Raw genomic sequence first — 20,610 nt, 5'->3', positions numbered from 1 at the left:
TTTTATAACTTTTGAGATAAACATCACAACATCTCTAAAATATTTGAATTCAAGAGAATTTGTTTCAAATTAAAGAGAATTTGTTTGAACGTGTGACACAAGAATTGAACTAAAAAGTGGATACCGTTGTTATTTTCTTCTGAGTCTAAGCGGATAAGACTTGAGTGGCCAAGTTTTCATTGCCATGACCAACATAGCAATTTGACATGCTCTAGTGCAAGCCAGTGGTTTCCTCAAAACTTTTGTCGTTCCAGGTTTTTAACTTTTGAAAGAGAACAAATCCTAAGTGCTGCTCAGTTTGGCACTAACCAGTTGGCTTCTGCTGTATATGTTTGCAGGTACTAGTAGAATCCATGTAAATTCCAACTATTACTATAAAAAAGTGTCTTTTTTATATGCTATCTACAGTATATTAGCAGCAAGGTGGTGTATGTGACTCATCAAAGGTAGGATTCAGGCCAGGATGCTTGGAATTAAGGAATTTTGGCCTTCATCTATTGTACAAACCGAATATACATATCTGTCTATTTATCCATTTTAGTCAAATGAATTCCAAGAAATAGACCACATGTATTCAATTTCTCTGTCTGATTCTTGATATGAGACCATTTTCCCCTTGGCTGATGAAGAGCAACTGTGTCCTAACTGTCTGAGAGTGACTACGAGTTTAAAATAACGTTGAGATGAAATCATAGGGTCAGACAACACAGTGTGACAAACTGCATATTGAGAAACAGTCCTTAAAATGCTGTTTTTGGCATGCTGGATAATGGAATTTTTCTTTGTTAATTAGATTTAATTTCCATTTATTAGCTTTCCAGATTGTGGAATAAGAATGCTCAACCCCTAAATACATTTTTGGTGTGTTTTGACTCATTACTTGATGTTGACATGAATTATTACATCCAATTTTAAGACCCAGCCATATGTGGCCTTGTGGGAAGTCTTTGAGGGAGTTATTTCATTGTTAAAGCTTGCAGTGGTCAACCTTGCAAATAAGTGTGGCTGAAGGTGAGGCTAGCTACGCCTGCTATAGATCAGTATTGATGACATTGATGATTGGATGTTTTTCCTGCAGGGCTCTAAAATAACATTTTTACTTGGTAACACTGGAGCTCCCAACCTCAAAAACCTCAAGAACCAGCAAACATTTACCACTACTGTAGTTTACTGGGACACAATAGACAACGCACCCGTGATACCATGGCCTGTTGTGGGTTATCGATTAATGAGTCGGCCTTGCCATTTGTCAGTGCAGTTTGTTGAGCTGAGTCAAACTAGATTAGAGATATAACAGGAGCAAATCTCCTTTCTCCTGCACTGGCACAGCGCTAAAACCAAGTGTGGCTATAAGTCTATCTGATGAGTGACTACAAGGCTCCTACCATCAGTACGGCAATCAGACTTGGGAGAATTCCCTGTATTACAAGCAAAAATTACAACTACAAAAGTAGCTGGCTAGTCCATAATCAGCTGCACTTGAAAAACAGTTTTTTTTTGTGAGAGGAAGCCTTGGGGAGGGGATTTGCTTTTAGCCAATTAAAAAAACAGCTTTGAGGTAAACAAAGTTTGATTGGTTAGAACAGAACAGGGGGGGTTACTTGTGCTTGCTTTGAAGCAGCTACTCAAAGTTGCACCAAGACAATTTGTTTTTGGTTGCAGTGTAGAGCCTGGTGAGATGGCGCTGTGAAGGAGGAGGCTGCCCCTCATGGCACACTCTCTCTTTCCCCCTGATGCTCGTTTGTCAGACCTAACAAACTAACGAATGGCCTCCTCACTCCTGTGATCTGCTTCATGTTAGGGGTACGGGTTCTGTATCTCACACTTAATCTTTGACCACATTCCCTGTGAAACATCTTGATTTAATCCAACCCTGTAATTTATTTATTGGCCATGACTGATTCCCGATCCGCTGATGCATTTTAGCTTCATTCTTTTAACCTCTACGTGTTTATTTCACATGTCAGTGTCACATTTGACTTCCATTATCACTGTCAGTTAACATATTTAGGTCAGCGTCTTTTCAACTGATTATCAATGCACTCAAATTTGAATTGTTTTTTGTTTTGTTGTTTGCTTTTACACTACTCCTTTACACAACTAAATATGAGTTCAGTGCATTTACAATAATTTCCTTAGCTTTTTTTTTTAGCTAGGCTCAGAGACAAGTTACATTATAATATTGTAAACCAGCCTCACTCATTTGATTAATTCATTCTTTCATTCGCTGAAACACACACACACACACACACACACACACACACACACACACACACACACCACCTGGGCACTATCTTGTAGTGTATGGATGCATTTTTTACAATTATGAAGCTGAACCTGCAGGCTGTTCATCCAAGCTCTATGTGATTGAGGCAAACCCCAGAATGGAGGGATGAAAAAATACAGACAGAATCATAACTGATGAACTGTAGGAATGCATGGAGTTCATTCTGGAGTTTGTGATGCACTTGTTGTATTTCATTTCCATTAATCCTTATTTTATTATCTCGTTTCTATCTGTGTTTGTGTCCCTTGTTTTCTGTAACGCACCTTGTGACAAACCTGTTAAATGTGGCTAATAAATAGATTTGACTTGACATGAAATGAAATGAACTCTGCCAGTTGGAAAGTCTGGATATCTGACCAGACCGCAGTATGATTTGTATTTCCTCCCATGTCACCATACATTACCTATGTCAGGAGAACTCAGAAAGATAAACGGTTTGGACTGGATACCAGTCTGAGTCTGAGGTGTAAGCCTTTGAGAAGGAAGTATAACTCGACCCAGAGCATTATTTATGATACAATACATCTGTTTGACGTGGAGGGCTTGTGAGAGCTTCTTTTGCCATGCTCTGTTTATTAGTGGCTGTAATAGTGCTACTATTGCAGCCTATTACATCTCTAAATGGAGGAATTGCTATATCACAGAGTCAAAAAATTGTTATTACACTACATGTTCATTGATTCCAATTTGATGTAGTTTAGTATGTAGCCTAAGTTTAGATTGGTCATATTTCCATCAGGAACAAACCGATGTGAAGAATGTCGAGCTTTCCAAAGCCTAGTCTGCAGTGATTGACAGATCTTCATCTCTTTTCACCCCCAGGTTCAGGAGAGGGATGTGGGAAGATCATTCAGCGCTTCCCCAAGAAGGACTGGGATGGGACGGCCTTTCCTCAGGGGGTGGAGATGGTGAGTCTAAGCTAGCAGCCTCCTATAACCTCAATATGACACAAACTGACACAGTTTGACTGAATTGTTTGCTCAGTGGTTGTTTTTTTACTTGATTTTACAATAGACTTGACGTGTTGAAAATGGTTGAGAAGCAAAAATATATCAACATGTCTCTCGTTGCTGGGGCGTCTTGGTGGCTCAGTTGGCTAATCATCATTTCCTGGGTTTGAATCCAGCCTGGGACCTTTGCCACATGCCATCCCCCCCCTCTCTCTTCCCCACTCTTTTCTGTCTCTCTCCATTTTTGACTGTCTAATAAAGGCCACATCTTTAGATTTCTTAGTTTTATTTATTCTGGAATTAGCTTTTTACATTTTAAGCCTTTTATACTGATAAGTAATGAAACATAATCAACATAGATATTCTTACAGTAAGCTTACAAGTTGTTTACTTTCCAGTATTTATCGATAAAAAGAAACTTCAAGTACAAATGCCTGAGTCTGATAGGCTGGTGTCTAAGAGGTTGCATCATCTCTTGTGACTCTAACGTCTGTCTAGGTCTTGTGGCTCTGTTGTCTGCAATGGAAAATGAGCTGTTCAAGCAGCATTCACACTAATCATCACGAGTTAATAGTTCATAACAGGAGATCTGACAACACCTCTGGAACATTTGGAAGTTAATGTGTCGTACACTCAGGTTGTACAGTGTTTTTCTGGTTAGCGAGCGGCCTTGTCCTTCTGCCCTCACCCATTCCCAACTTCCTGATCTCAACTGTTGTTGATGGTGAAGAATTCTCCCTTCTGCGTAAAATACGAACCATCGGGGGCTAAAAAAAGCACTCTAGCGTTTTCTTTGTCACAACATGACAGATTAGCCCCCCGGAGAGTTCTCATATTTTTCAAGACACATGTTTGTCCTTTGGAGCATGTGGAGCAGATATCGGCATTTCCTGTTTCAGCGAAATTCATAATGATTGTTTACTCTAAAGTTTGTTTCAGCCTCTTCCGCCCTCACTAATTGGGGAATCTCTCTCCTCGGATTCCTCTGTACAGTATGTCCAGCTTGCTATCGGTTTCCCACTGCTGGTTGTCTCCGTCTTCCCCTTGAGGAATGTTAAGGAAAGCGTTGCTTCTCCTAGTTTACTCGCTCCAGGGGGGTCTGTGACAGGAGTCTATTAGGAGTACAGGGACGGAGCAACGGACGGACAAATATTTGCTTATCTGGATCAGGAGAGAGCTGTCTGTAAATCTCCAGGGCAACAGTAGCAGTAAACAGTACCATGCTGCTGCTCTCTGATCAGCACAGGCCAATAGCGCCTGTGTAATTTCTGTTTATATATTCACTCATATACTGTAGATATGCTGTTAATGATTGAAAGGAGGATGCTTTTTGGGCTGCAGGCAAGGAGTGAGAAGAGCTCAATGTTTCCAGAGCACCACACTGCTGCAGAGGACGAATGTTTTGACTAATTTCGCACAGTACTTGATCCATTAAAAATGCTAATCAGCATATACTGCTTTTAATCAAGATACTTTCATTGCAGCATTAAAGCAGTTGTTTACATTCACTTACATATCTCTTCACATTCATTCACCATTTTTTCTCAGATGCTTTTCTCTGCACTGCACCATGAATTGCATGTAAAAATTCAGATGTCTGCATTCTCAAAAAAATATTTATTCATAGTTTGTGGGATATACTGTATTTCTTCTGGAGTAAGGACTATACATACAGCTTTGACTCAGTACAGTGATGAGGACAAGTTTTATGTTTCACCAACAGGCCATGCTTTGACCGGTTGTCATGGCTTAGCTGCCATCCATGGGTGCAGTTGATTCCAGTTTTCCTTTTTTGGCTGTCTAATTAGAAAAAAGAACTGCCTCTATAAACACTTATCAACCACCACAGGGAAGGTATCAGGAATATGATCGCTAATTTTGTGCCGCCTAGAGCAAAGTTGCATCCATCTTGCTCCATTCGCCTCCTTCCATCGACATTGCATGCATTCGCACTGACCCTGAATTTTTAATTTTTGCGTTCTATCTGAACCTACGGCAAGGATAGACAATTTAAAAGCCAAATAAAATAAAACTCTGGAGGAGAACCTGCTTCTCAGTGCCAAAGACCTTAGATTGGGGTGATTTATGTTCCAGCAGTGAAAGTGCACTGATGAATTTCGGTCATTTTGACAGTTGAGATGTTTTGGTCCATCAGCTACGCAGTTGCTCCTGTTCCATCCCAGGGATGTTCAGTGTTTGGTGGAAGGCCTTGAGGGTCAGAAATGTCATGCATCATAACTAGAGGTATTTCATAGCATCCAGCAGCCAAGTGATGTAGACCAGAGGAGAACAACAGGTGGACGGGCCAACAGACAGCCAACATGTTGCATAATCTGGGTCAGATATCTCAGCCAAGATGGATGGACAGAGCAGAGGAGCATCCTCATCTAGCGTCCGGTGAGAGAGATTCATTTGACTGTCACGGCAATGGTCTTCTCCCGTGCACGTAAATAAAGCATAATCAACAGCAGTCCACTGAGTGGTTCTTGAAGGGTTCCACGACACTCAGAATGCCGGATGATGTTCAGATGAAACATTATTTCTCCTCATTATGACAAGATACTTGGTAGAAAGAGATAAATAATTTACATAGTTATGTTAGCAGATTTGGAAGTTTAACATTAAGCCTCTAGTTTATGTAGTCCTGGCTTGGCCTTGAGTTATTCAGCTTTTAGTGACTGTTACACAGATGCAGAGTGGATTAGTGTTTTTGTTTGAATGCTTTCAATGAGTGATAAATGGCAGCCAAAGATTGTTTCAGCTGCAGCTGAAGTCTTAGGGTCTCTGCACATGGTCAAGGGGATGATATTGTACTATGGTTCTTGTTTATGCAGTGGTATTTATAAGGCAATTAAGGACAAGACACAGGCTATTATTTCAGCACAAACAGACATGTTGTGAGGGGGCGGTTTGAAGGACATGCAAGCCTCTTCCTGTGTAACTCACTGGGTCTGTTGGTGGCCATCATGGTTGCCGTGCTGTGAGTTATGGCACAGAGACAAGCAGTTGTGTGTCATACTGCAGAGCAGAGTGTTCTACAAAGCTGGTGAGCAATAACTGTGAGTAATGAAACTGTAACTTTGTCCTGTCCAGACAAAGTTATTTTTGGTACAAAAGTGGATGGTATATTGTTAAATCACATTTTTGGGGGGTATAATTTTTGTCAATATGAAATCTAAACCCTAGTTATGGCCTTTGACCTTTCTCTGACTCTGAGGGATGAGCCAGGACGGTATTCTCTCAGCATCACCCCTCAAACATCCTGTCATGGTATCAGAGTGTTTAAATATAGAAACGGTGCCATACGTTTAGCTAAATCTATTACCTTAGTGTTTCCAGATGTCATTGAGGACCTACATGCCTTGTTTTTTTTGTGTTTGTGTGGTTGTGTGTGAGTTTATTGTATTCCACCCCGCTGAGGAGATCCTCCCCATAGCTTCTTCATAGTGTGTCAGCTTCGACTGAAATTGAGACATACTGCATTCCCCCAATGTGCATACAGTGTGAGGCATGTTATTTTTCATTGCAGTAAGCAAGCTCCAGCTGAAACAAGAGGATGAATTCAGAGCTGGCCGGTCATTTTGGGCAAATACCGCACATATTTGCTATAACTTAAGCAAATTGTGTGCTTTCTTCTGAAATCAAACCATATGAACAAGGAGAGTAAAGAATATTGGATGACATGCTGAATAGAACTCATATGTTGACATCCTTGCTTTTGTCTATGGAAAAGCAAACCGAGAAGCAAAGCAGGGGGAGCATAGAGGGGGGTTGTTCCTAAAATTGACTTGCCTACTATGTGGTGTGTGACAAACTTTGATCAAGGGCCAAATGACTGGGATTCCAGCTTTGAAGCTTTAATGAAGATACACCATAGTGTTTAACAGACCCACTAAGCAATTTGCATTTTGGCTCTGTTTTGCACTGGTATGTAAACCATTATTATTTGCAGATTTTCTCTACTCCATGAAAAAGAAAATGACTCATTTACAAACACTAAGGAACACATCTGTATAAAAAAAAAGTGGATGAAGCTGAGCACGAAAAGCATTTTGCGGTCACAACAGGCCCCCAGCGAACTAAATAACCACAGATGAAGAATGCACCAAGAAAAAGCGTTTACAACTCGTGCTAGGAAAAATGTGTTTCTAATCTTTGCAGGCGAGTGATGATGATATGAACCAGCTCGTATCCTCATCTGCTATGGAAAGGCCAGGTCTGTAGAGGGAGGTCAGCACATTGTGCCCCGACTACGTCTGCAGCACCCCGTCCTACAGTGGGTCAAGGCATGCTCCTCATGGTATACTGTAAATGCACAAAGGGTCCGGAGGTCGTAGTGCGGACACACCGGAAGTGTTTAATGGAAAAACCCCACCAGACATGTCAGAAAGAATGAAAACCACGTATACTGTCAGTCAATGCCAGCGGACACATTCTCTGGCCGTATTTTCGGGGTTCAGCAGGCAGGCAGGCTATGGCTGTGGTGGCAATGTGGAACACCGTATGTTTGTGAGGCAAAGCCTATTTTTCTCTCTTGATGAATTACCTTGTCTATTTTCTCAGCAGTCTACAGTGTCACAATTTGAAATGCAATTTGGCTTGTTAATAGACAGCGGATGTGAGAGCGTTTAGGCTTATACAGTATATTGTAGAAATGTAGGGACTATATTGGCTATATCATTCATTACCCATTAGCTATGCCCATTGTCAAGTTCATTGGTTGCTGGCTGCCATATTGTTTATCCAATTGTGCTTGAAAATGGTTATCAAGTATAGCTCAATCCCCCATGGCTGTATACCAACTTTGGCAAAAATTTAAAAAGCCGTATGGAAAAAAGTTTTTAAAGAAAATTCATAGTCATGGAAACTTAGGTGGTTCAACACAAAAATTTGTAGAGCAAGGATATCTGAAACGGTTACCAGGTTTGGACTCAGTCAGACTTACTTTGTGAGAGATGTGGCCTTTTTAAAATTAGAAATTTCATCAAACAGATTAGGAGAGTTTTGTGGCCCTTGTGGCGCCCCCTATTAGAAAATTTTAATTTTCTAGTTTTTCTTTTCATGTACCATTAGTATCATCATCATTATAGTATAATTTCAACAAAAATAGCCATCACACACACAGACACACACACACACACACACACACACACACACACAATCCTTCTCTGGAAAAAATTAAAGCCATATATTGAAATAATTCAGCATTCATAGTGTTGTGATCAATAAATAATGACTGTGTTATTGTGATTGCGCCTTACATTTATACTGGAATTGGACAATCACAGCCTAAATTTTGTTGTTATTTAGATTTACTCTCAGAGAGTTTAGAGCAAGGAAATAAACTGTGCCACACAAAAGCCAAAGGAATGCCTGGAATGACTTTGGTGTTCAGTGCTAAATTGCTGAGTTTGCTTATTTAATTACAAGTGCCATTTGTTTGATGCTTTGAGTGTGTGAATGCTCATAACATCTATAGCTTGTTGACAAAATATTGGTGTCAAATGTAGATTTATGACTCTTATACTCTCCCTTCGTCTTTCTTTTTCCCACCTGTGCAGTTGTTTGTTTTGAAAAGGCACTGTTTTTGTTGTATATTTTTTAATGGCTTGTATTAATTGTGGGTATAAAGTCTACATCGTAAGACAAGCAGATGGAAAATAAGCTTTTTGAAACTTTCTAATCTAATCCAAGTATTGGAGGGTTGTGTGGAGATCTAAACACCATACTAATCTTGTCCAAGCTTGTTTTTGCAAGTTGTGACGCTTGCCAGCAAACTGTGAGTTGTTAATTTTTACAGCTATCTTTGTTTAAATCAGACCTTACAAGCCTTGTGTTTTAGCACTAGTTACATGGTAACAACAAAAATACTGTGGAGGCAATATGCCTCCAATTTATGACAGGAGGGAATTTGGTTTACGTTGCTTGTCGCCTTTAGAGGAGGAGGTACATAAAATATATTCAGTCAGTATTTTAAAAGAGATAGTCCCGGTCCTCAGTTCAGATTGTCTGAGTCTCATTGGAAACCATGTAAAATACCTGATACATGCACACCTGTTTCTGCATGCCTGTTAATTTAAATATTAACATGCTAAAAATCACCACTCTTAAGTGGTAAAAGCACTATATTGCTTGGTGGAATAATAAGAGACTATTATATAATAATAATAATAATAATAATTACTGTTGATTAAAACAAATACTGAACATTTGTGTTCTTTTTTTAGTAAAATGGTGTGTTAGACGTTTTATTAAACCAATAAGCTACTCAAGTCTTTGCTTTAGAGTGATTTAAAAAATCCCTTTCCCCTTGTGTGTAACAGCTGTTCTGACATCACTGTGAAACACGTAGCACAGTATGAAAGATTGCATCATAATGGGAATATTAACAGAATCTTCCTCTGCTGTGCATGTGGAAGCATAATTGTATTTTTTACAATAAAAATGAGTTAATAAGATTCTTGTGCATATATATAAATGTAGTCAAACTATCTCCATTTCCATATTGCAATATACTATATATATTATGGCCATTTCTGTGGTGGGCCTATTGTTTTGTTTATGCTTGGTTTGGCCTTCAGTGTGTGTGTGTGTGTATGTGTGTGTGTGTGTGTGTGTGTGTGTGTGTGTGTGTGAGAGAGATGTCTTGACAACACTGACCAAGGGGTCAAACACATTCCAAAGCGCCAGAAAGTTCAATGTTGAACATCAGGGTCAGTCCATTACATGCAGCCCGCAGACAACTTTCTGTCAGCAGACTCACTGCCGCTGTCTCCTCCATGGATGTGTTTGTCAGCAGGAAAACAAAATGTCTCCTTTGATTATAGAGTGTCCAATTATTCATTACATTAAGCGTAACTTGGACTGAGTTGCTGTAGCAGAATGGACCATGGTCAGTTTTACTGATTTGCTCAAGGCTAAGGTTAAGATGACTAATATCCAAAGTACTGTACAGGAAATGACACATGAAAAGCTCCACTATACCAGAAAGAGGGTCATACACTTTACGCTGAAGGTCAAAGTCTAGGCTGTTCAATGTTTTGTGATACAAATTGAATTAAGATTTTTCTCACCTGTAGTTTCTGTGATATTGTTGGTTTGTTACAGTTTTTATTGTTTTTTTGTTTTTTTTATTGCCGGTTGACAAACAGTATGTTATAAACAAATAAATGTATGTCAGACATTTATGGGAAAAATACTGAATCTTGACCTTGAGATGTTCGATCATTGATTATGTACAGGTGTGTGATTTCGTATTTGACTAGTGCTATGATGTCAATTATGTATTGTCAGTCTTAATGCACATATAAATGCAGTCATAGAAGTATAGGAGAGTGTAGTCTTGTCACAATTTTTGACTTTGATACTGATGCCAGGAAATTTGGGCAAGGTTGGGTCATGTACTGTAGGTGACAATCTGAGGAACAACTTGCTGAGACTCTGTAGAAGGCTGCGAGGACGTTATGGTGTCAATATCTTTTTTTTTTTAGCCACGGTCCTCTTTATCAGTGCTAGGAAGACAAATGGGCAAAGTATTGATCCCTGTGTGACTCTACATGTTGGGACAAGGGCAGCGGTCAATTTGGTCAAGCTCATCACTTTGATAAGTTAAAAACTTTCCAAAATAACAGTGACCTTTCTCAGCTATTTAAACGTTGTAGCCGAAGCAGCATCAAAGGATTTGTTGATTCAAAAACCTTTATGACACCTTGCATTCGTCACTCCTTGTCCTTCGTTGACGCATTTCTTCGTTTGTTTTCATAGTTTGAAGGTGACCTGTCTTCACCTCTAAAGGCTTGTCTCATATGGGCTGAGGAGTCTGACAGCGAAAACAGCCTTGAATTTGGACTCCGGCTCTAGCCCTGGCTAGTTGTGGCTGTGGGCGAGATGCTGCAGCACTGAACAATAGCTGTCCTGTGCTGGCCCAGCCCAAAAGACAGTATGCCATGTGGGCTTTCTGCTCCACTCCGTCAGCTAGGCAAGCAGAGTGGTTTCTCTGACCCACATACCACGCCGGTCATTTGCTTTTTTATCCGGCTGCTTGCTTAGACATGTACCTGGTAGCCATCATTTTATTGCAGGGAGGATATGAATGTACAGCAGCCTTGATCAGCTGTGCGCTGTACATCCACATACCAGGAAGTAGCTTGGTGGTTTTCTAACTGTGGTGGCCAAGTCAACGCATGATTTAAATATTTTGTTCAGCGATTCTCTTAGTAACAACAACACTGAGCTGCCACAGCCCTTTGATGTTAACAGGTGGAGGTTTTAAAGTCAGTGTAGTTTCACTCACTCCAGTCATGCTTGCATTGCTTCTGCAGGAGTATGCAAAGAATGCAAGAAGAACCATTAGCAGCATTGTCAGAGGTGTCTGTTTGATTCAGTGTGTGCTTGTGTGCATGTACTGTTATACAGAACTATGGCCTAGTCATGGTCATTTCTCATTCAAAATAAAGACCTTGGTGACTTCTCTGCCAAATTGACAATATAATGAAGTTACTGCAGAGCTTTATAGAGACTTAAGTGCTCAGATGTATTACAATATAATTGTGAAGCAGTCAGTTAGTTGCAAGTGACACAATGTTGTTACAGTAGGCTAGGCCAAGGCTAGATAGACTAAGAGAAACTGGGAATGTTGTGGGCAAGCGTACAGTATGTTTTTATTGCAGAGACTGCAATATACAAACAGAAATATATAAAAATATAATATACTGTAATTGTTTCCCTCCCAAAGCTAACTCCATCACTCATGCAGCCATAGACTCAAATATACATTGTGATAATTCTGCTCCCTCGATCCCCACCCCACACTCCCACTTGTTTTCTTTTGACAGAAATGTGTACACATGAAATAAAAAATTCCTCCTCGGGGCCCAACTTCCTCTGATAGAGGAATTTGACCTGACTTGACCAGACTGTAAACATTTGTGTCATTTCTCTTGTCTAGAACTTTGACTTCTTGAACTCCCCCCCTTTTCCCCAGATCCCTGCTGTAATGAGGAACGTGGCTCGTACTTCCGGGAAGGATGCTGGAGTTATTCAGAAAATTTGTAAACTGTTGGTGTCATGTGGGTAGTTGATTTGACTACTGGGGTCTTGTCTGAAGACAAAAGGACAGATTTTAATCGAAATCTTAACAGGCCCTGCTTTCAGTTAACTTGTGTAGTTTCTATTAAAAAAAAAGTATGATTCAGGACCTAACTCCAGTATGGCCTGAACCACTGGGTTTAGGTCAGATTCAGTTCAGAGGAGAAAAAAATTACCCTTGTTGCTGCAAGGAATGTTTTATCTGGCCTTGTTCTCTCATCAGGTCGGATAAGCAATTCATGACAAAGCTTAAATGTGTTGTTCATCATCCGCACACTTGATTAGTCAGGTTTAGGGCTCCTTGCCAAGCCACAGGCTGATGAAAGAATGAAGCTTAATTGAATCACTTGACAGAGTGACCAGAGTGACCAGAGCTTGTCATGTCGTGCTGCACGTCGTTCTTATGATGTTTGTAAAACTATGAGAGAGAAACTAAACAGTGCATTCCATAGCAGGATGCCGTTCCAGCCAGGGGGAGAATAGGATCATGTGTTTGTCAGGAAGATCCACACATGAGTAATCAATGCTTCGTTTGCCAGTGAAGCTAAACAGATCAGGAAACAAAGCTGGAGCTGTCAGGCAAGCAGGACTTTCCATGCTGAAAAGCTCTATGAGCTCACCAGGAAATGGGAATACACAGGATGACACGGTGTTAAACTGGAGAGCTCTAACACTTTCATATTTAGATGTAAAATATTGTAGAAGCTTACAGTTTTAGTAGTCTGTTGTTAGTGTAATATATGTTTTGGGCGATCTTTGTTTTTCTGTAATGTAATGGTTCTTCCTGCTGTCTCTGACTCTCTTGCTCTCTCACACGCAAACACACTCACGTAAAAAAGATTGTTATTTCCTGATGGATCCGTGTGTGAGAGTTGTAAAACGGAAAGTGATTCACAAGAGCTTCACTCCAACTCAAAGGAATCCAAACAAAACACAACGACAGCGACAGTGACCGGTGACTGCCTCTCTGCCCAGCCGGGAGCTGGACAAAAACATCCAGTGGTGGACCAGCGCCAGTAGCCAGAAGGAGAGCAGGCCCAAGAGCAAAGTTTTGGAATACCCCTTAGTATCCTGTGCATTTCCTCCCTCTCATCTAAACAGCTGGCAGACCCCAGACAGCTCTCTCTACCTAGCTACTGGTCAGTGCCACTGTTAACAGTGAAAACGTGCTGACTGCTGCTGATGCCAGGGTCAATGGCTGGTGACATAACTTGAATTCCTACCTGTACTAAATGACGCCCTCACTGAGCTCATCTTTGGAATGTCTGTCTGTCTGCTCTCCTTGACACTGACTCCCTATAATTCATGGTCTCACTGTCTGTCCCAGAGGTGACTGGGTAAGGACTTTTGACACCAATAAATTTGGCTTAAAACTCTAAATTTCCCCTTGTCATGACAGTTTTCCATATTATGTAGATGGATGATTCCCAGTACTGTCTGATATATGCACAACTATCTGTCCAATTTCAGGCATTCTCATCTTGTCAGCCTTAAGCTACTTGCACAGGACTTACCAACAAAGTTTCATAGTACAGGTTGGTGGTGGTGGTGGTCCAAACTGCTATACATTGAGCCCGCTGAGTTTGGGCTGGAGAAGAGACACTGGCACTGGCTTGGGCTGGAGAAATATCTTGCCAGATCCTGTGGAACAATCCCAGTCACTGACAACAACTTGGTGCAGTAATACGTAATGTAGCTGTCATTGATTTACATTTTGTAAATTTACATTTTAGCCGCTCTCCAGACTGACTTAGAATGAGGGAGCATGTAGGGGTACAGTGTCTTGTTCAAGGACAATTTGACTGGACATATGAGCGAACCTGTGACTTTTCTGTATTGGGACGGTCACTCTAACCACAAGGGCACCTGCCGCTCAGAAATGTAGTACCAGACCAGTAGTTGATGGCACAGCGCTGCGAGCAAACCTCTGTGGAGAGAATTCACTGTATTTTAAGTCCAGTGAATTGAAGTCTACACCTTAACTTAAGATCACTCTTAAGATCATCCAGCAAGCAAAAGTCAATGCAATGCCAACAAAGCACCTCAGGAACTCATTCATGATTTGGGCAGAGCCATCTAGCATCCAGCCTAGATAAAGTGCAAAATCAGTTGGCTCCGCTCCTGTGTCTGCAATCTCTCTCTCTCTCTCTCTCTCTCTCTCTCTCTCTCTCTCTCACTCACTCACTCACTCACTCACTCACTCACTCACTCACTCACTCACACTCTCTCTCTCTCTCTCCCTCTCTCACACTCTCGCTCACTGTGACATGCATCCTCTTGTGTGGTACACTGGGCAACACATTAGACCCTGCTGGGCTAATATACACATGTATTCACAACACACATATACTGTACACATTCACTTTACTCTTCTTCTCTTATGTCAACAACTGGTTTAAAATTAGAGACCATGAGTGTTTTGTCAGGTGAGAAACAAAAGTGGTTGTGGTTGTTACTGGGGTGGGTAGGGGCAGGCTGGAGAGAGGTTGAGCACAGTGTCTGATGGTCCGTAACTTGGCCAGGGCCCCCACAAGGCGCTGGAGGAAGCACCTGTCCCAGGGCCAGGTCATTATCAGCCATTATCTGGTCGTGCTCTAAAGGCCGGGGCTGAGCAGTCTGACGCAGGACAGCCATTGTACTGATCTACAACCCCAGGACAAAGCTGTTTATCTTGCTCTCTCATTCATCACTCCATGTGCTCAGGAGGGTGTTTTGATGTTTTGATGGGGTTTTTTTTGTTTTTTTTTTGTATTTTTTTTTTTTTTTTTGCAGATGAAGTAAGAAGCAGCCATGTTTACCCACCCTGGGTAAACATGATATGAATCACCAATGTTATGTGTGAGTTTTCAAAACAAAATGAGGCAACTAATAACAAAGAGGCCAAATAGTCAGTGCCCGAATTGCAGGTCACAAAAGCTGCAATATTATCTAATGTGGCAAGGGGAACAGTCTTGAAAATTATGACAGCATATGCCAAACGAACAAACTGCATCGCCAAAGAGGAACAGTAGTCGCAAAATTGAAGCTCACTGATAGCGATTGACAGGCACGTAACAGGATAGTTACTAAAAAACCTCAGAAATGTCCACAGAATTGAATTAACACCTCTGTGACAGACTGAACGAGAACTATGTTGTGAGAGTCACAAAGCTGGCTTTTATGACTTGTATCCAAGTCCAGCACATAACCGCATAACCTTGTATAATGAGCACAAAACCTGGACCCCTGAGCAATGGAAAAAAGTAATATGGTCTGATGAGTCATATTACACCCTTTTTCCTACAGCCAAACAGATTTATGTTTGGACAAAGCCAAAGGATGCCTTAAACGCAAAATATCTGTGGCAAGCTGTTAAACATGGTGGCAGATCTGTAATGGTATGGGCAGCCATCTGTTGGAAGACAGTAGGTCCGCTGAATGCTCTGCATGTTCATATAGTGGCCAAGGAATCTGCACCCTATGGCACGAACACTGTTCCCTCATGATGTTCCTATATTTCAAGGTGATAATGCCCGCATACACACTGCTTAACAAATTCAAGAGTGGTTTCATGAATACCAGGATGAAGTGAAATGCTTTCCATGGTCTCCCCATTGATCAGATCTAATCATAATTGAACCTTTATGGGAAGTTCTGGAGCCCATAGTGCAAGTTAGATTTCCACCTACTTCATCCCTCAAAGAACTGGAGGCTTTTCTTTGTCAACAATGGTCCAATAACTCAGTACACACAGTTCAGGACTTGTTTGACAGCATTCCAAGGGTGATTGAAGCTGTGGCCATAGTCCTTATTAGTATTTTTGTATTTTTTGTGTTATTTTGTCCACCCCTATATCACAGAGGAGGTTACCAAAATATGGAACATAAATATTGTGATACCTGTTTCACCCCCTTAATAATGTTTTGGCCATGTGCCAGGATATTTTGAAAGCATGTGACTGACCCTTTGGTCCTTCATGATCAGTGACCTTTCCCAGTCAAAACAGGAATGACCAAAGCAAAATATGCAGTTTTAGAGAATGTGTTACCAACTTTGTTTACAATATACAGTAATGAGACTTACAGATATAACTACTCTTCTATGAAATATGGATTACAGCCAGAGGCAATGCCTAACACTAGATGCTATCTGTCTCAGGTAGAAAGTCACATGCTGGTTATCCAGACTTTACAGAACTTTACAGAACATCCATAAGTGTTATTCTATTTAATTATTCCTGACCACAAGAGGAAGTGCTCAACACTGAATGGCAATTACCAATCAAGTCACAAGGAATCAACCTCTTTGAGAACATGCTGAAGGCATTTCTAAAACAGCTGCTGCCACGGTATGAGGAGTAGCGACCCTGTAGAACAGGGCAAAGGTGCATGGTGAAGGCTAGGTAGGCCTAGCCTCCATATGTTGCTTAGCGTCTCACCCTCAATGTAGCTCAGAATGTGGAGACGAGATGTGGGATGGGGCACAGCAACAAACAAAGCGCACAGATTGGCCCTTGGACCGGTATGCCTCAGCATTCATCTCTACAATCCATTTGGAAAGCCTCTCCTTGGACAAGGAACAACCTTTCCTATTCCCACCATAACAAACAAAAAGACCATCAGATTGGTGATAGGCAGCTGATGCCTCTATGTAAATTAAGGGCCCGCATTGGGTGAAGCAGTTTTGATCTCTGATCCCTTTCACATTGCAGGTGTGCAGGGTCATATGCCGCCAACTTACTGATCTGATCAGCATGGAAGACAGACAACCTTTTTGGAGGGAACAAGTGGTTAGGCCAATAAGCCACCCTCGAGCCATCAGTTCCAGTGTATGCACACTTGGTTCTTGGACAAGGCATGGAGCTCATTCAATGTAGACATTCAACATAGAGGATGATCTATGGTCATCCAGCAGAGACACCTGGAGCTGCAATATAATGGGCACAGAGCAACTCTCAAGCACCTCTTTTTGTGTCCCATACCACTCAGAAAGTAATTTTTGCTTGTTCATGTTGAGCAACCTAGGGTAGGGTGCTCTACGGTTCAAGATGGTCTGAACCACAGCCTGGTCACAATCATGCAGGAGCAGGTCTGGGCCTTCAAAGGCCAAATGCACAGCCACAGGCAGTCTGGGTTTGGAGGCCAGATGTGACCCTGTAGTTGAGAGAGCAGGTTCTGCCTCCTGGGGACGCACCATGGCTCTTGATAGAACAAAAGGGCAAACTTGCAATTAAACCGAATCAAACCTTCACCTTGTTAGATAGTAGGCTGTTAAGGGACAAGCACAACTTTGAACAAAGAGGATTCTAGTGAAAAGGTACTGTAGGTGAATATCACAGTCAGTTGTGCTGAATAGGGGTGGAGATTAACTGTTTTTTATAATAAGCAGACTCTGATTGATTAACAAAATTACCCCTTTATTCTACAAGTGATATTTCACTAGTATTTGTCTATATAATAGTGAAAGGCAGTCCTGGTCAAATTTGCAACCACTGTGCATATTTAATTATTTGGGCACTTTTGATGTAATCCTTTGTTTCATAAATATTTTTGCCAAGCAAACTGGTGTAAATATTCCCAACCATACTGTCAATTCTGCTGACAGTCCCCATCCCTCCCTCCTCCTTCCTTAAACTTTTGAGGTTTTGGCCAGGTAGGTCCTGAGTCGCAAGGAAAGTTAGACTTGTGTTTTTCATCGTGGTTGTCTCTTCTGGCACAAGAATCAGAAAGGGATGCAGTTCTACTGCAGTCATGTATGGAAGGGGGAGAAATCATACACTTTCTATAATCCTTTTACAGCACAAGTACTGGCTGGAATTCTTGATTTTGCACGTACCTACAGTATTCTTGTCACTTCTCCTGCAACCCACCACATGTACAGTACTACAATATGTGCTGTACTCGCAGCACACTCACATTCATTGTCACTTACCCACCTGTAACTCAGCTAACTCATTAATGGTTTACCATGTGTAACCAACCGTACCAATGGCTGACAGTCCAACCAGATTTTCTGTTTAATATAAGACACGTCATGTGAATTGTGAAACTCAGCGGTTATTACATGACTTGCAACTTTGATCTTGTCTAAAAGGTACAGTTTACTGATGAATAGTTAGGCTATGATTAACCCAGTGGTGAAATGGGCAGGCATGCTCCTACATGAAAGCCCCAGGTCCTTCCCTATCAAAAGCCATTGTTTGCCTTTGCTAAGATTCTGTAAGCTTCATACAGTGGCTCCAAAAAATATTCTGCCCCTTCAGTTTTTGGCACATTCTCCCAGAGCATTGCCAGCGTTTACTGTAATATGCTTGTTTCACCTGTAAATTCTTTGGTATTCATCAGTGTCGGGACAATCCATGGAGTTTCCTTGGATTCTGAACGGGAATTTCTGTACCCTTGACCATACTTCACAGCAGATTTTTCTCTGAACTATGATTCCATTCCTTTATGCCTGGGAGACTTGGTGTTTGTTAACCTACTTTTGACAAAACCAAAACATAATGAAGTCCATATACAGTTTCCAGTATTCAGTATTCCCCTCTTAATATTTGGGACCCTCATAAGACCAGTGAAGAAACAAGAATGCCTCAAGTGGAGTGTAAGGAGTAAGGTTGGGTGAGCAGAATGAATGAATCGGAAAGTAGATTGATTTAAGAGTAGGAATGTCTAATTCTCTAAAGGGCCCTTTTTAATTTGCTTTTTCATGCATTTCAGTTTTCTAGTTGCATGTGGTGAGCTGGCCGTATGTTCTTCATTTATCTTGTGTTTTAAAATAAACCCAAGTATTCGCCCTCAAGTGAAGAAATCTTCCCCGGGGATTTTTTGGATATGGGGAGTTCCGCAGAGTTGTCTGTATGAGCTTCTTGCTGGACTATGCGTGGCTAAAATAAATGACACATTACATTTGCACAATAAAATACACTTTGCAATAGTTTTTTTCTGGTGTTAGATTTCCTACACACATGGCAGTTATGAAGCGTAGATACTGCAGTTTGCAATTTTGGCTAGATGACTCTTCCCCCACGTCTGACTAGACTATCTGTTGAATTATTGTGGTCCGTCATGACCATCTAAAAATATCTACCTCTAAAATGAACCATATGTGCCTGGTATTGCATAACGGATCAGTTAGGGAAACCAGGAGTGTTGGTGACAGTGGAGGAGTAGAAGTTGAGGGGAGATGCCACCTCAACGCAGTACTCTACTTTGTGATGGAGCTAAGCAAAGGTGCAGTAAACTAGCTCCATCTGACCACTAAACAGTATTTGGATAACAGTGTTATGTTTGTTATGTTGACAGCTTCCTTGAGTTGTGTTTTCTTGTATGTATCATGCTGACCTTGAGAGGGGTGGGGCACAATATAAGACCAGATAAAACAAGAGTGCCGGCCAGGCAACACGCCATTGACCTCCCGACCCCCGGCCAGTCCCTGACACCTCACACTCCACTTTCCGTCATTGTGTTGTCTTCCTGACATGCAGCCCCTCCAAGTAAATGAGGAAAGAACAAGGTAGAGGGAAGAGGATGATGGGAGTACACAGTGTAACACACATCTGTTGCTATGTTCTTCCTGACCACATTGTCTGGGCAATCACTTTACATTCAGGCTCCGTCTGCAATTCACTACTATTGTCTGGAGGCTTGGATGTTTACAGATGTGCTCTTAGTTTTTCATCCGACATATATTTTTCTTTCAATAGCACTTGCTCTTAAATCACTTAAGATTGTCTGCCAGCTTGTTTTTGTTTTTTTTGTTTAAAATATTGGAATATAGGCCAATCTTGTGGAAAAAACAGAGACAGTTCTTTTGGAGCCATTCCACGCAACAGAATGTTGTGCATTCCAGTCAGGGAAGTGTGGAAAGTGTTTTCCCGTCAGCCTGTCCCTTTTCTTAGTTAGTTTCTTTATTTTTCTCTCACCCAGTTTACGTTTTGCATCACTTCATGATGCTCAGATGAGAGGAGACAGCTCGGCCTATGCACATTTTATTGCTGTGGAGAGGAAGATGGAAGTACTTTGGTGCCTGTGTTTGTTGTATTTGGGCCTTGTAACTTCACCAAATTATGAAATCTATCCTTCTCTAGAAGGATTTGAGGGATTTAGATCATTTGTGGTGACGGGAACTCTTTAAAGGTTTTATGACTATGAAGAGTATTTGTATTTCCCCAAGGACTGGAATCTCAGATGTAGTTATAATAACATGCAGTAGGCCTATTTCCAGTTATGCTGCAGCTGTATCATATCAGATATAGACAAGGCCTACTTTAAAGATGAGATTTGTCTTTGTGTCTTGTCTGCCTGTCTG

General features: G+C 41.2%; 1 protein-coding gene across 2 annotated transcripts in view; it reads left to right on the top strand.

Moving 5' to 3' along the window:
* Positions 1-20,610, top strand: part of sbf2 (SET binding factor 2) — a 105,488-nt gene that overhangs the window by 13,473 nt on the left and 71,405 nt on the right. For both annotated transcript variants that reach the window (XM_078282748.1, XM_071912213.2), the window contains exon 2: positions 3,110-3,195. In XM_078282748.1, the coding sequence (XP_078138874.1) occupies positions 3,110-3,195 (86 nt within the window). The remainder of the gene's footprint in view (positions 1-3,109; positions 3,196-20,610) is intronic.

This window comes from Centroberyx gerrardi, chromosome 1, assembly GCF_048128805.1.
Source record: "Centroberyx gerrardi isolate f3 chromosome 1, fCenGer3.hap1.cur.20231027, whole genome shotgun sequence".
NCBI classification, from domain to species: Eukaryota; Metazoa; Chordata; class Actinopteri; order Beryciformes; family Berycidae; genus Centroberyx; species Centroberyx gerrardi.
This window is presented reverse-complemented; position numbering and strand designations above follow the sequence as displayed.